Source organism: Cherax quadricarinatus, chromosome 1, assembly GCF_038502225.1.
Source record: "Cherax quadricarinatus isolate ZL_2023a chromosome 1, ASM3850222v1, whole genome shotgun sequence".
In the NCBI taxonomy this organism is placed as follows: Eukaryota; Metazoa; Arthropoda; class Malacostraca; order Decapoda; family Parastacidae; genus Cherax; species Cherax quadricarinatus.
In genome coordinates this window covers 83,935,646-83,952,105 of record NC_091292.1, presented here as the reverse complement: position 1 = coordinate 83,952,105, position 16,460 = coordinate 83,935,646, and the positions used below count along the sequence as shown (strand labels likewise).

General features: G+C 39.1%; 1 protein-coding gene across 1 annotated transcript in view; it reads left to right on the top strand.

Moving 5' to 3' along the window:
- LOC128685735 (endosome/lysosome-associated apoptosis and autophagy regulator family member 2-like) overlaps positions 1 to 16,460 on the top strand; it is a 179,942-nt gene that overhangs the window by 65,360 nt on the left and 98,122 nt on the right. Inside the window, exons 2-3 of the mRNA XM_070086008.1 lie at positions 10,450 to 10,573; positions 15,411 to 15,486. Coding sequence (XP_069942109.1) covers positions 10,450 to 10,573; positions 15,411 to 15,486 — 200 coding nt within the window. The remainder of the gene's footprint in view (positions 1 to 10,449; positions 10,574 to 15,410; positions 15,487 to 16,460) is intronic.

Here is a 16,460-nt window from a genome sequence, read left to right as displayed (position 1 = left end):
GACCTGGTCGTGGACTAGGCTGCTGGGGTTTTGACCCCCGATAGACCCTCCAGGTATGGGTGGAAATGTTGGGCATGTTTCCTTACACCTGCTGTCCCTGTTCATCCAACAATAAGTAGGTAACTGGGTGCTAGCCGACTCATGTCGATTAAAAACCCCCAGTGGAAATAAGACCCCGATGACGCACTAGCTATATTGGGTTATCCTGGGTGGCTAACCTTCCGGGTAAAAAAAATCGAACAAAATCTTATCTATCTTTTCTCTGCCATTTCGACTACAGCATGAACCTTACCAAGTTATCCTGTAGCTTTCCAGTGTCCTTATCAAAAAGGATCTGACGGCCTATTTAAGTATCGTTAGCAAACTTAATTATGTTTTTGTATTTTCCCTCATCTGTGTAGATTATGAACAATAATGACTCCTGTGGCACATCACTTGTAATGGGTCCCCATTCTGATTACTTCTCGTTTATGTACCATGCCGTATATCTGTCAGTCTTGTCTGCTCAGGATATAATTCTCCCATACCATATGCCGCTACTTTCTTCACCAGATTAGATTTTGAACATTAAAATGGTATAAAATACCGACAGGTTGTTAGGTAAGACACATATGCAACAGTTAGGTATCTTTATTATGATGAAACGTTTCGCCTACACAGTAGGCTTCTTCAGTCGAGTACAGAAAAGTTGATAGAAGCAGAAGAGACTTGAAGACGATGTAATCAGTCCATCACCCTTAAAGTTTTGAGGTTGTCAGTCCCTCAGTCTGGAGAAGAGCATTGTTCCATATTCCATATTGTTTCATACTATGGAACAATGCTCTTCTCCAGACTGAGGGACTGACCACCTCAAAACTTTAAGGGTGATGGACTGATTACATCGTCTTCAAGTCTCTTCTGCTTCTATCAACTTTTCTGTACTCGACTGAAGAAGCCTACTGTGTAGGCGAAACGTTTCATCATAATAAAGATACCTAACTGTTGCGCAGATTAGATTTTGCCACCGAAGTGGCTAGTTTATTGTGCGCCCCATATCCATCCTGTGGACGGTAGCGCGAGAGCATATGGATACACAAAAGGCCTAGGAACTAGGCCCCAAAGGGTTAACAGGAATACATATGAATTTATATCTACATATCTATAGTTCACTTATCTGTTACAAGCAAATTTAGGAAATTTGCTTAGTATATCTGGTATCTTATTTTCATTAATAAGATATCTTGACATGTCACATAGGTTATTATACTGTCTGTCTCTGTATTCCTCAATAAGTGGACAATTAAGCACATAGTGTTCAAGAGAGTGACCATATGCCTGATCACATAATTTACATTTAGTTTGATCATCATCTGTGTGTCTCCCAAACTGCCAGAAGTACTTGTAACCAAGCCTAAGCCTGGCCACTACAACATCAGTCAGTCTGTTCACATTGCAAGTTGCTCCATAAACATACTTATCTACGTTCATGTTATCATAGTGGGTTATAGATCTACTCAGGCTTCTAACTGCATTCCTATAACAATCATTTTCATTATTTACTTCTCTCCTAATATTATTCCTAATGCCAGACACAGTTATACCAAAGTTATATTCTACATTCTCCTTCTGGATACTCTTCTTGGCTAACATATCAACTTTATCATGAAGGAGTAATCCAATGTGTGATGGGATCCATAGCAATTGTACATTAATTCCTTTGTCCCTAATTTTTGAGTATCTATACCTGGCTTCACCAATGAGCATGTTGTTGGAGTCATTATATGAGTCAAGAGCCTTCAATGATGACATAGAATCAGTAATGATGATAGAGTCACGCTCAATGTCATAAGTTAGCTTTAGCGCCATTAGGATTCCAAACAATTCAGTCTGCAGTGTAGACGCCCAGTTGTTAATTCTTATGCCTAACTCAACAAATTTATTATCGTTCTTAACTAGGGAGGTGGCAACAAGAGCAGATGCAGCCCTGCCAGAAGACTCCTGTTTAGATCCATCAGTGTATATAACTTGTGATAACTTGTTACTACCAGCTAAGTGAGAAATTTCTTCTTGAGCAGTTGCTCTAACAAGAGATTTAAGGAAGGGATTACTAGCAATGAGCTTCTTGGGAGGGACTTGTAGGTATGTGATATTAAATGAACACATCTTCAATGGAGGGGTGAAATGCTCTTGTTGCCTACAGTGATACAGTTCATGCAAGTTATAAAACTTAATGCAATTGCACGTTTTCACAATCCATTTAGATCTGTGTGTATTTACCTCTAGACACTTGGTAAGATTCACTGTGACAGTGTCTGGTTCGTTTCTCAACATTCTAATACCGAGTACAGTTTTAATTTCAACAATCCTATCACTGATACTAGAAATACCAAGCTCCTTCCTCATGTTAAGAACTTTTGTAGATCTGGGACAGCCAAGAATAATCCTGAGAGCTTCATTTTGCATTAACTCCAAGGGTCGGAGAGAACTTTCTCTAGCTAATATCAACATGGGAGCAGCATAATCAATTAAGGACCTAACATAGGCTATGTACATCATTCTCACGATTCTCACATTAGCACCATAGTTGGGATTGTAGCCAGCAACAGCTTTGAGAGCATTTAACCTAGCTTTACATTTCTTGTTTAGTTGTGGTATAGTGGATTTGTTAAAGGGTACATCTACACCAAGATATCTGTATGTTTTAACGTAGCTAATGATTTCACCCTGCAAATAGATGGGTGGGGGATGTCGTTTGCTTGTTAATATCTTAGTTTTAGAGGAAGATATTATGAGGCCTAGTCGATTACAAATTGCTTGAACTTCATTAAGAATGGTATTCATCTTCTTATGCCCTGTTGTATGGATCATGATATCATCAGCATAGCTTATAGCCATATGTTTAGGTGAGGCAGGTAGAGCATTTAGGAGAGCATTAATCAGAATATTAAATAGCATGGGACTAAGAACTCCTCCCTGCGGTGTACCTAAAGACATTTCTTTAGAATCACTTCCGAAGCCTTGGTAAAGGACAGAGGATACTCTATTTGACAGGTATCCTATTATCCAGCAGAGTAAGCTACCACCAATATTCATTTTGGCTAGTTCATGTAGTATAACGGTTCTGTTCGCAATATCAAATGCAGATTTTAGATCAAGAAAAGTGGTAAAACTAGTAGAGGTGTGTGCAGTGAGAAAGGTGGAAATACAGTTCTGCACACTTTTACCTTTCATGAACCCATAGAGGTAGGGGGAAAGTTGATGTCTGATTCTGTAGTACAGTCTGTTAAGCATCATTCTTTCAAAAGTTTTACAAAGACAACTAGTTAAGGAGATCGGCCTAAATGTATCAGGCTGTTGGGGCTTAGGGATAGGCACAATGAGACTATTGGTCCAGGAAGTAGGAAGAACGCCCTCAATGTAACTGAGATTATACAGTGCCAACAAAGGGTTATCAGGCACGTGCCTTAGAGTTCTGAGAATATCATAGGTTATACCATCCTCTCCAGGAGCAGTTGATCGACCTTTGGTTAATGCTTTATCTAATTCATACTCGGTAAAGAGGCAATCACTCTCATCAATATTTTGGCTCATAAAATTAATCAGTTTCAACATTTCTTCAGAAGTACTCTCTAAATTTTTTCTAATATGAGATGGAAGGCTTTCATGCCTGGATGTTTTAGACCAGTCATTTATGAGGTCATTTGCTTTTTCAAGAGGAAAGGGATGAGCAACATTGCCAGTCTTTTTTCTGGTTATTTTATTTATACCTTTCCAAGCCAAACTCAAAGGGGTGGACCTATTTAATCCACTAACAAACTGTTCCCATTCCTGTTGCCTAAGTTCTTCCTTTCTATTCCTTGCATTTGTTAGTGCAGCTTGGAACGTTCTGAGCAGGTCGGGGGTTCTACATTCACAGTATGCTTTATCAATCCTCCTAGCTGCATGTGTTAGATTGCGCAGCTGTGGATCATTATAGTATTTACATTGGTTTTTATTGTTATTTATAGTGGAGGGTCTTTGTTTCCTATTCCTGCCCACTTGATCTGTGAGAACACTCTCAATAGTGGCAATTAAATCACCATTAAATTTTTGTGTGCCAATGGGCTCGTAATTCTTATACCATTGATCCAAGTGGTTAATAAAGTTGTCTCTGTGTTCTGGTTTGAGAATAAGTTTCCTCCTTCTGTATTTAGCTCCTTGATTGCTGGAGATGTGATCAAGATTGACAGTTGTTAGTCTTGGGAAGTGATCAGATAGAAGATCATCAACTATGACAGAGTCATGCATCGTATATGATGTATTAAATCCAAGACACAGATCTAGTATGCCACCATATATGTGAGTAGGCTCAGTAGTGCCCACAATTCGAACATTATCATGCTCATTAAGCAATCTCACTAGTTTAGTTCCATTGGTGTTTGTTATAGACCCACCAATATTCTTATGTCTGGCATTAAAATCTCCAAGAATGATGGTAGGTTCACTATTGATGCGATCTGGTAAAGCATCAGGTCGAAGCTGGTTCGCTGGGGCATAGAGATTAAAAATGTTTATGGAAAAATCGCCTGCATATACTTTGACACCATGATACTGCATGTTAACTCGACTCTGCAAGGAAAGGAGTGAATGTGGCAAGTTCTTTCTGACATACATCACACAACAGTTGGTTGACCTTAGGTTATAAGCTGCATATCCAGGCAAGTTTGGTGGAGGTGCTCCATCTTTCAATCTACATTCCTGCAAACAGATGACATCAATATTCTTGGTTGCACTAATATGATGTAAGTCAGGCAACCGCTTCCTGATGGAAGCAATGTTCCATGAAAAGATTTGTAATGTATCCATTGTAGTGAGTTATTACAATCTCTTGCTCATAAGATGGTAAAACTATTATGCTTTGACTAGTGTGCAGATACTTAAATCACCACCACCAGATGTAAGAACATAAGAACATAAGAACGAAGGAACACTGCAGAAGGCCTACTGGCCCATGCGAGGCAGGTCCAAGTCCCTACCGGCTTAAGCCAATGCACCCAACCTAGTCAGGTCAGGTCACATTGACTCAAGGGAGGAACACGGCAACCGACCCGTTAGCACAAGCTATCAGGTCTAACTCACACCCACCCACATCTACTCATGTATTTATCCAACCTATTTTTAAAGCTACACAACGTTCTGGCCTCTATAACGGTACTTGGGAGTTTGTTCCACTCATCCACAACTCTATTACCAAACCAGTACTTTCCTATATCCCTCCTGAATCTGAATTTTTCCAACTTAAAACCATTGCTGCGAGTCCTGTCTAGGCTAGATATTATCAGCACACTATTTACATCCCCTTTATTTATTCCCGTCTTCCATTTATACACCTCAATCATATCCCCCCTAATTCTACGTCTTTCTAGAGAGTGCAGTTTCAGGGCCCTTAGTCTATCCTCATAGGGAAGGTTTCTGATACATGGGATCATCTTTGTCATCCTCCTTTGTACATTTTCCAGAGAATTTATATCCATTCTGTAGACCAAACGAAATGTAAACTTTGCCAGATGGACTATTGTCACACCCTGCGTCATTATGTACTGGAGTGTGATAAAATTAATGAATTTAGAAACAACTCACTCAGAAATGTTCAAGAAATGGTAAAGTATTTTATCCACAGTGGTATATTGCAGACCATTCTGGAGAAATACCCTGACTTTGCTAGCTGTAAATAAAGCATTACCACATGCGTGCATGTGTGTGTGTGTGTGTGTGTGTGTGTGTGTGTGTGTGTGTGTGTGTGTGTGTGTGTGTGTGTGTGTGTGTGTGTGTGTGTTTGTGTGTGTGTGTGCATTCACCTAGTTGAGATTGCAGGGGTCGAGTCCAAGCTCCTGTGTGTTTACCTGGAGAGAGTTCCGGGGGTCAACGCCCCCGCGGCCCGGTCTGTGACCAGGCCTCCTGGTGGATCAGAGCCTGATCAACCAGGCTGTTGCTGCTGGCTGCACGCAAACCAACGTACGAGCCACAGCCCGGCTGATCAGGAACTGACTTTAGGTGCTTGTCCAGTGCTTGTGTGTGTGTGTGTGTGTGTGTGTGTGTGTGTGTGTGTTTGTGTGTGTTTGTGTGTGCGTGTGTATGTGTATGAGTGTGTGTGTGTGTATGAGTGGGGGTGTGTGTGTACTCACCTATTTGTACTCACCCATTTGTGGTTGCAGGGGTCGAGTCTTAGCTCCTGGCCCCTGCCTCTTCACCGGTTGCTCTTCACCGGTATGAGTGTGTGTGCGTGTGTGTGTATGAGTTTGTGTATGTGTGTGTGTGTGTGTGTGTGTGTGTGTGTGTACTCACCTATTTGTACTCACCTATTTGTGGTTGCAGGGGTCGAGTCCTAGCTCCTGGCCCCGCCTCTTCACCGGTTGCTACTAGGCCCTCTCTCTCCCCGCTCCATGAGCTTTATCAAACCTCGTCTTAAAACTGTGTATGGTTCCTGCCTCCACTACGTCATTTTCTAGGCTATTCCACTGCCTTACAACTCTATGACTGAAGAAATACTTCCTACTATCTCTCTGACTCATTTGTGTCTTCAACTTCCAATTGTGGCCTCTTGTTTCTGTGTCCCCTCCCTGGAACATCCTGTCTTTGTCCACCTTGTCTATTCCACGCAGTATTTTATATGTCGTTATCATGTCTCCCCTGGCCCTCCTGTCCTCCAGTGTCGTCAGGCCGATTTCCCTTAATCTTTCTTCATAGGACATTCCCCTTAGCTCTGGAACTAACCTTGTCGCAAACCTTTGTACTTTCTCTAGTTTCTTGACGTGCTTTATCAAGTGCGGGTTCCAAACAGGTGCTGCATACTCCAGTATGGGCCTGACATACACGGTGTACAGTGTCTTGAATGATTCCTTACTAAGGTATCGGAATGCTGTGTGTTTATGTGTGTGTGTGTGTGTGTGTGTGTGTGTGTGTGTGTGTGTGTGTGTGTGTGTGTGTGTGTGTGTGTGTGTGTGTGTGTGTGTGTGTGTATGTGTGTGTGTATGTGTGTGTGTGTGTGTGTGTGTGTGTGTGTGTGTGTGTGTGTGTGTGTACTCACCTATTTGTACTCACCTATTTGTGGTTGCAGGGGTCGAGTCATAGCTCCTGGCCCCGCCTCTTCACTGATTGCTACTAGGTCCTCTCTCTCCCTGCTACATGAGCTTTATCATACCTCGCCTTAAAACTATGTATGGTTCCCGCCTCCACTACTTCACTTTCTAGGCTATTCCATGACTTGACTACTCTATGACTGAAGAAATATTTCCTAACATCCCTTTGATTCATCTGAGTCTTCAACTTCCAATTGTGACCTCTTGTGTCTGTGTCCCATCTCTGGAACATCCCGTCTTTGTCCACCTCGTCTATTCCGCGCAGTATTTTATATGTCGTTATCATGTCTCCCCTGACCCTCCTGGCCTCCAGTGTCGTCAGGCCGATTTCCCTCAACCTTTCTTCGTAGGACAATCCCCGTAGCTCTGGGACTTGTCTTGTTGCAAACCTTTGCACTTTCTCTAATTTCTTGACGTGCTTGACTAGGTGTGGATTCCAAACTGGTGCTGCATACTCCAGTATGGGCCTGACATAAATGGTATACAGAGTCTTGAACGACTCCTTACTGAGGTATCGGAACGCTATCCGTAGGTTTGCCAGGCGCCTGTATGCTGCAGCAGTTATCTGATTGATGTGCACCTCAGGAGATATGCTCGGTGTTATACTCACCCCCAGATCTTTTTCCTTGAGTGAGGTTTGTAGACTTTGGCCATCTAAACTATATTGTGTCTGCGGTCTTCTTTGCCCTTCCCCAGTCTTCATGACTTTGCATTTGGCGGGGTTAAACTCAAGGAGCCAGTTGCTGGACCAGGCTTGTAGCCTGTCCAGGTCTCTTTGTAGTCCTGCCTGATCCTCATCCGATTTGATTCTTCTCATTAACTTCACATCGTCCGCAAACAAGGACACTTCTGAGTCTATCCCTTCCGTTATGTCATTCACATATACCAAGAACAGCACAGGTCCTAGGACTGACCCTTGTGGATCCCCGCTTGTCACAGGTGCCCACTTTGACACCTCGTCATGTACCATGACTCGTTGTTGCCTCCCTGTAAGGTATTCTCTTATCCATTGCAGTGCCTTTCCTGTTATTTGTGCCTGATCCTCTAGCTTTTGCAGTAACCTCTTGTGAGGAACTGTGTCGAAGGCCTTCTTGCAGTCCAAAAAAAATGCAGTCGATCCACCCCTCTCTCTCTTGTCTTACTTCTGTCACCTTGTCATAAAACTAAAATAGGTTTGTGACACAGGATTTTCCCTCCCTGAAACCATGCTGGTTATCAATTATACACTTGTTTCTTTCCAGGTGCTCCACCACTCTCCTCGTGTGTGTGTGTGTGTGTGTGTGTACTCACCTATTTGTACTCACCTATTTGTGGTGACAGGGGTCGAGTCTTAGCTCCTGGCCCTGTCTCTTCACCGGTTGCTACTGGGCCCTCTCTCTCCCCGCTCCATGAGCTTTATCAAACCTCGTCTTAAAACTGTGTATGATTCCTGCCTCCACTACATCATTTTCTAGGCTATTCCACTGCCTGACAACTCTGTTGTGACTGAAGAAATACTTCCTAATATCTCTCTGACTCATTTGTGTCTTCAACTTCCAATTGTGGCCTCTTGTTTCTGTGTCCCCTCCCTGGAACATCCTGTCTTTGTCCACCTTGTCTATTCCACGCAGTATTTTATATGTTGTTATCATGTCTCCCCTGACCCTCCTGTCCTCCAGTGTCGTCAGGCCGATTTCCCTTAATCTTTCTTCATAGGGCATTCCCCTTAGCTCTGGAACTAACCTTGTCGCAAACCTTTGTACTTTCTCTAGTTTCTTGACTTGCTTTATCAAGTGCGGGTTCCAAACAGGTGCTGCATACTCCAGTATGGGCCTGACATACACGGTGTACAGTGTCTTGAACGATTCCTTGCTAAGGTATCGGAATGCTGTTCTCAGGTTTGCCTGGCACCCATGTGCTGCAGCAGTTATCTGGTTGATGTGTGCTTCCGGAGACATGCTCGGTGTTATACTCACCCCAAGATCTTTCTCCTTGAGTGAGGTTTGCAGTCTTTGGCCACCTAGCCTATACTCTGTCTGTGGTCTTCTGTGCCCTTCCCCTATCTTCATGACTTTGCATTTGGCAGGATTGAATTCGAGAAGCCATTTGCTGGACCAGGTGTCCAGTCTGTCCAGGTCTCTTTGAAGTCTTTGAAGTCCTGTGTGACTGTGTGTGTGTGTGTGTGTGTGTGTGTGTGTGTGTGTGTGTGTGAGTGTGTGAGTGTGTGAGTGTGTGAGTGTGTGAGTGTGTGAGTGTGTTAGTGTGTTAGTGTGTAAGTGTGTAAGTGTAAGTGTAACTGCAAATATCAGTATAGAATGTTATCAGTGAATCATATAGCACCTTATATGACCCTTGCAGGTTTAGCACTTCTTTATAATTAAAATAATAATAATAGCACCTTATGGAATTTTAGTATTTAATATTATGCTTGGGATGGGTCTTATCTCTGGCTTACAAGGTGTTGACGTTGGTGCGACCAAGTTCCATTATTCTCACTAACATGTTGAGTCACACAGAATCTGAGGAATAAGGGGTAATGAGGGTTCATCGAAGAAAAGAGAGATCAATTGAAATTCCTTGAATCAAGAGCTCTTCACTGGTGGCAGCGTTGAAGAGCAGTTTTTGGTTTTTGTATTGGCTTAAGGATGATTTTCATTACCTTGCCTGTGTTAAATTTTTTGTACCATTCTTCTTCTGTAAATATCTTCTTAAATACATACAGTAGATAAAATGGAGACAGGATATTTTTTTTTTGTAATCCCACAATGATTTGTTTTTAAAGAATAAGTGTAAAGCCAAGGCTTTGATATACATTATTTAGGCATGCATACTGGTAAGAGAGCCCATCGTAAGTCCAAGGCATCGGTAAACGAGTACGTCGCTAAGTGAGGAGAGGCTATACTTACTTAATAACTTTTGCATCATGCCTAAATTGAGTAATAATAATAATATCTTTATTTTTACAAGTGCATGTACAAGGTATACAGGCCTAGCTGACATCAATGACACACTACTATATAGAAAGCCACTTGTGATGCAGAGCATTTTTGGAAAATTAGGTCAATTTTGTCCTGGGATGTGACCCACACTAGTCAACTAACACCCAGGTGCCCATTTTTACTGATGGGTGAACATGGGCAACCAGTGTAAGGAAACACGTCCAGTGTTTCCACCCTTGCTGGAAATCAAACCTGGACTCTCAACTTGTGAAGTGAGAGCTTTGCCATCAGGCCATGGGCCACCAAGATACTGCTTTATGCTGGGCATATTTATAATTTATGAAAATTAGTAGATGCTTTGTGATGATATTTTAAGTAAAGTCTTCAGTTTACCTGTTGATCAGTTGTTAATTAGATCACCTGTCCATTTACAGGAGGACTTCCACTATGAGTTTACTGAGTGTGATGATGAGGGTGGACGGTGGCGAGTAAGTGTGCCCAGTCCAGACACTTGTGAAGGAGGGGCACCCAACCCACCCAAGCGAACACATGACTGTAGTGAGTATAACATCTTTGCTTTAAATATTCATAGAAAACTTTTAACTCTTGTAGATTATTCACCTGAGTTAATTAAGGTGGCTACCTCTCTAGTGTATTTTGTACTTTAAGGTAGTGTGGTAGTGTGTACCTGAGACATGGTATGCTAATTGTATTAACTTTGAGATGATATTATGGGGTGGACCCTTGAGTTACGATATTAATCTGTTCCAGAAGATGTATCATACCTCAAAACTATCATAACCCAAACCCCAAAATACATGGTTTTATGATAATATGTTCCAAGATCTCAGAAGTGCAACTTTTACTGTACTGTACTTTGGACTTGGAGTTAGTGTGGTGGTAGGGGGAAGGTGAAGAGGCTGTCTGTACTGTATCTCCCTTCATCTTTTATCCACAATAGCAACAGTCTCCATCTCTGTGACAATTTCTCTGCCTTATTTTACTAGCTTAGATTCACTAACCACTTTAATACTTTTCTGTATAATTTCTTTTTGCTAGAAAACAATAGAGGGTTGATTGTGGAAACCATACTCACACACCAATACACTAATTTTAACTCCATCATCAAGTTTTTTCACAATTTCTTGCTTGATCTTTAGAGAAACTGCCTGTTTACTGTGCTCTTGAAGGGCCACAATGACTTGGTAATACTAGAGAAAATGGCATAATTAAATTACAGATGCAGTTATGAAGGATAAATAATCCAGAATTGGTGTGGACAACATGTGTGGTAGCTTCAAATCGAAGAAAAAATAATAAACTGTAGCACAAACACTGCTACTGGCTGAGGTGCTACCCCAGAGATATTCGTTCCCATCACTGATTGGTTGCTAAGCCACCCCCACACACCCCCACTGATGCTCCTATTGGATCACATGCTGCCCAAGAGATTGGCTAAGATCCACCCATGCTTGCTGACAATTGTATGCTTACTGAACCTCAAATTTTTCAGCTCAACTTGAAACTAAAGTAATTTTTTTAGGGTAAATCATAACTGAAGGGACTACTGTATTCATATTAAAGCACTAAACCTTTAGTAGTCAGTGTCTGGGAATGGGAGGCAATTGGGTGTGATCCAAGGAGGCAGAGGAGGGTAGCTTCAATTCCTTGGATCAGTAACCCTTCACCAGTATCAAGGTACCTTTCCCTCACTGAAAGGTTTTGAGTAGATGCATTACCATTTGTGTTGCTTGCATTTTTTGTCTGCCCACATTTTGCTACTTTTTTCATGATATCATTAGATACAATGTATTTTACAGATTATCTTGCCTTGTATTTTATTATTTATGACAAATATTGTAGTTCTTTTTTAGCATATTACTTTGTAGGTTACAGTAAGCCCTTCATTTAAATGATTGAAAATATAGGGCAAAGTCTGCTGGGTCGTTTTATTCAGAAACACCGGACATTAGTCTTCTGGTTATAGCATTATCCATTTATTTATTTATTTATTTATTATTAATTTGGACATGATACATAGAAGTACAAAGAAATACAGTGGTTAAGTGTAACATGCCAAAAGCCCCTTTTATGCAGAGCATTATGGGCAGGCTTAAAATTAGCTTAAGATTAACTAAGCAATGATATATTCAGTGGTAATTTTTTTTTTTTTTTTTTAACAAGTAGGCTGTCTCCCACCGAGGCAGGGTGACCCAAAAAGAAGGAAAATCCCCAAAAAGAAAATACTTTCATCATCATTCAACACTTTCACCTCACTCACACATAATCACTGTTTTTGCAGAGGTGCTCAGAACACAACAGTTTAGCAGCATATACGTGTAAAGATACACAACATATCCCTCCAAACTGCTAATATCCCGAAACCCCTCCTTTAGAGTGCAGACATTGTACTTCCCATTTCCAGGACTCAGTCCGGCTATATAAAAATAACCGGTAAAAATTATAGTAAACAAATAACAATTAAACACAAATGAATATTTCAAAGACAGGTCATATGGTCATTTACTGAGTTGCTGTGTATTCAGTAGAATGGAGTATTCTGTTAGGTAATGTAATTAAAAAAAAAAAAGTTTGATAGGGTCACAGGTTAAACATTTATGAGATACAATTATTCAGTATTTATTTAGTTGTGGGTGATTAAGTGATTTTTAAGAAGAGACTTGAATTTATAAACAGACAGTGTTTGTTTTATATTCACAGGTAATGAATTCCAGATTTTTGGGGCTTTTATGTGCATTGAGTTTTTGCATAGTGTGAGATGGACATGAGGAACATCCATTCATAAATCAAGGGTTTATTGATAATTTGCTTTTGAATCATATTACTTTCATCCTCCCCACTAAGTCTGTGTGAGATATACCTGATGACCATATGTACAATTACAACACTGTTATTGCCTTATTAATCTTCAATTAGTTTTAAGTTTGCCTGAAATGCTTTGCATATAAAGGGGCTTTTGGCATGTTCACCCATTTGTTACCCTCCTTTACAAACATGTATCATGCTAAATGTTTGCATACATGGATTATTCTTATAATGTTTCTGTAATGTTGAGATAATTTATTTAAGATATTATTCATCTATTGCATTTTGAGTTTGATGTCAGCATGGATGAGTTGCCTGATATATATCTGATTGTGTGGTTTGGAGAACACTCTCTAATACTGTTCAGTCGTGTGTCATAAATAGATGGTAAAAAGAAAAGTTGTCTCAGATGTCTCCAGATTCTGTTGAGTTTTGTGATTAGGCGTGGAGCTGGATGTGTTTGTGAAAACATTCTTGAGATCATTTCTTTATTAAACATGTTCATGAAATTAAACTCATAAACCTTCTGGATTGTATTTATAAGTTATATCTGTGATCAAGGTTAGTTCTCAAAACATTCAAGGCTGATGCCTCTGTGTGTTTTCATATCAGTGATGGTTAATCTTAGAACTATATTAGGATTTGTCTCTTGAAAACCTTCGATCAGTATGGGATGTGATTGTGAACGGTTGAAAAATTAAGATGTTTCAAACATTCTGGATAATAATACATTATTACTTAGTATTTATTATAAGTAAATAATGCGATCTTTGAACTATAATGATGACGATTTGTATGTAACATATGATGATACTTTGTTGATGGATCAGATGATTATCAAATTAAGATTTAAGCCTGTACCTAGGCATAATAAAGGAAGCTCTCTTGCATTGTAACCCATTATTGTAAATACATAATCAATACTACTGAAAATAAATATAAACTGAATCTTAGAATACAGCTGTAGTGTGGATAATGCTTATAAGTGTATATGTACTCACTTGTTTGTCAAACTAGTGATATTGACCTTACAGAATCTGAAGTCTGTTGTACTAATCCATTGAATACTTTATTTTATTACTAATTTTTGTTGCTTTAATTATTAGCGGGTATGGATGTTGAACAGAGGATAATATTAATAGTAAAGGATGAACAGTGTGTATGAATACTGTTTGAAACTTATCAAACCTGATTATATTCCACTATCATTTGTGATGATGATTATATCTTTAGTTATGATTTGTGTGGGCTGTTGTTTACCTTCAGTATCATTTGATGCGTGTTGTGATACTGGTGGTTTATCTTATATTTCTGTTGTTATAAATAATCATATGATCCTGAACATGTTTTAAAATACAAAACAGATAATTATAATTATTAATATAATCATGGATTTGTTTGTTTCTGAAGGATAAAAATAGTTTGTAATGTTGAATTAATTTCAATATTAAATCATGTATGGTGTTTTTTGAAGAAAACTATTGTCATTATTCAACTAGATCATATATCCATCGAAGTGTTTTTTATCTTACCACCATTAAACATTACTATCAGTGACAATTCTTCTTTGAATATTTATCTGACATGTTTAACTATATTATTGTACATACTTTGACTGCTTGAATAATTAAGCGTAATAATAGATGTTGTTGCTGAACAAATTCGTTAACAGTCAATCTAACAGAAGTGGCATCAGATTATGTAGTGTTATTATTGTGTTGGAAGGATGAATAATTAGTCTTGGATAGTTGTTGGGATATTTAACAAATATAAATCTGTAGAATTAAATAACATAGACGTTTTTGTTATTGATTATTGTTTATATGTTGATTAATGTTCATAATTAAACTTTTTATTCATGATATTTATTTGTGTATCAAATTTTGAGTTGATTGAATTTGATATATTAAATTATCGTTTGTTTTGGATATGATTCTTTTGAACTCTGGTTTCAAAAAAATTCATCTTTCAGACAAAATAATGGTGTGTACTGTTTGAATCATAAACAATGGGTTTTATTTGTTGTGTGTTGTGATCTATCGTCACTGAGATGACATTAGTTGAATCGTGTTTGGTAGCCTGTTGCTCCTCATGAATATGACAACTCTTAATTAAACCATAACTCTTACCATGTCGTGTGTTTGCATTAATATCTGTGTCTCGATTACTCTTCATATCCGACTTGTATTTCGCTTTGTGCTTTTACTTTATATCAACAGCATTATATGGATATCCATGATTATTGTGATGCGTGCTGGATAGACGATAAATAGTTATTTGTTAGTATGTTGCATTTGAGCGCATTATACTCCTATGGGGAAAATCCGTTGTCAACATGGATTAGTGCATATTAGACAGTTTCTTAAGTCATTTATAGTGTAAAAAATATGCGGTGAGTTGCTGTAATGTTTCTGGTGGAAAAATGACCAGATAGATCTTCATTCGTGCGTTGTGACATTTCATCAATCTAGATGACCCGAGAAAAACACTTTAATCGTCGTTGTGCACTTCATCATATTGGAACATTATATGTTGGGTGCTGAACGCGAACATTGTTATTTGTTAACAGATCTTAATAATCTTGCGTGGATAAGTGAGATGCGGGCAGTGATGATTTTGGACAAACTTCCAAGTGCATCCATTTGGTTAGTGAGATACCTCAATTATTGTTTTCAATTCGAACTCATTCTTTTGATTGATTATTATTCGAACTGGGATATTCTGAATATGATAATCAAAGCATTCTGGATAGATGATGGTTAATATTAAATGTTGGATAAATAAGGGTTGTATTATCGTTGCGTATATTAAATTAATATTATACTTTGTTGCAGAATATTAGAATGCGCATTCTTTCTTTCTTCTCATATTGGATAGTTCATATATGTGTTTTGCGTAATCAAGTGCGGCGAGAAGATCATGCCTGTTGTAAACGCCAATTATATGGTTGATTATAAATAGTTCAATCTTTATTTTCAAAATACCAAATAACATTCGAATAGATGGTTGTTCGGTTGTTGAGTTGATGTTAGATCTTCAAGAAAGTCAGTGTGTCATCGAGGACTGTCTAACTTATTTCCATTGGGATCTTCAATGCTTGTCCCCAGGATGGAAGCCCACGCAGTGAAGCTGACACTCAGGTACCCTATTTGCTGCTAGGTGAACGGGACCATGAGGATAAGAAACATCATCGAATGTTTCCACCCACCGAATCAAACCGGGCTCCTCGAAGTCATTATTGAAATGAACTTTAGCCACCACATCTATCTTATTGTTACTGGATGCTGGTAGTGTGTGGTTTATTAATATGAGTGTTGTTGAATGGTTCACATTGAGTTCGTTCAGCATTGTTGGATGTGACATAGCGTGATGCATCATCTTACTAATTCTGCTGAATCAAAGGACTGGACATTGCTTTATTACGATCGTTTGATGATTATTCCAAGGTGCATATCGTGACAGACGGATCTTTGAGGATATTATAATAAGTGCCATCTCTGTATTTTTATTCAAATTTATGGTTGAATGACTTCATTTTAATTCTGAGACAGACAATATAACGATTGGGATATTTCCCTTTGTTTGATCCAACAATGTTGATGATCTTATTATATTATTA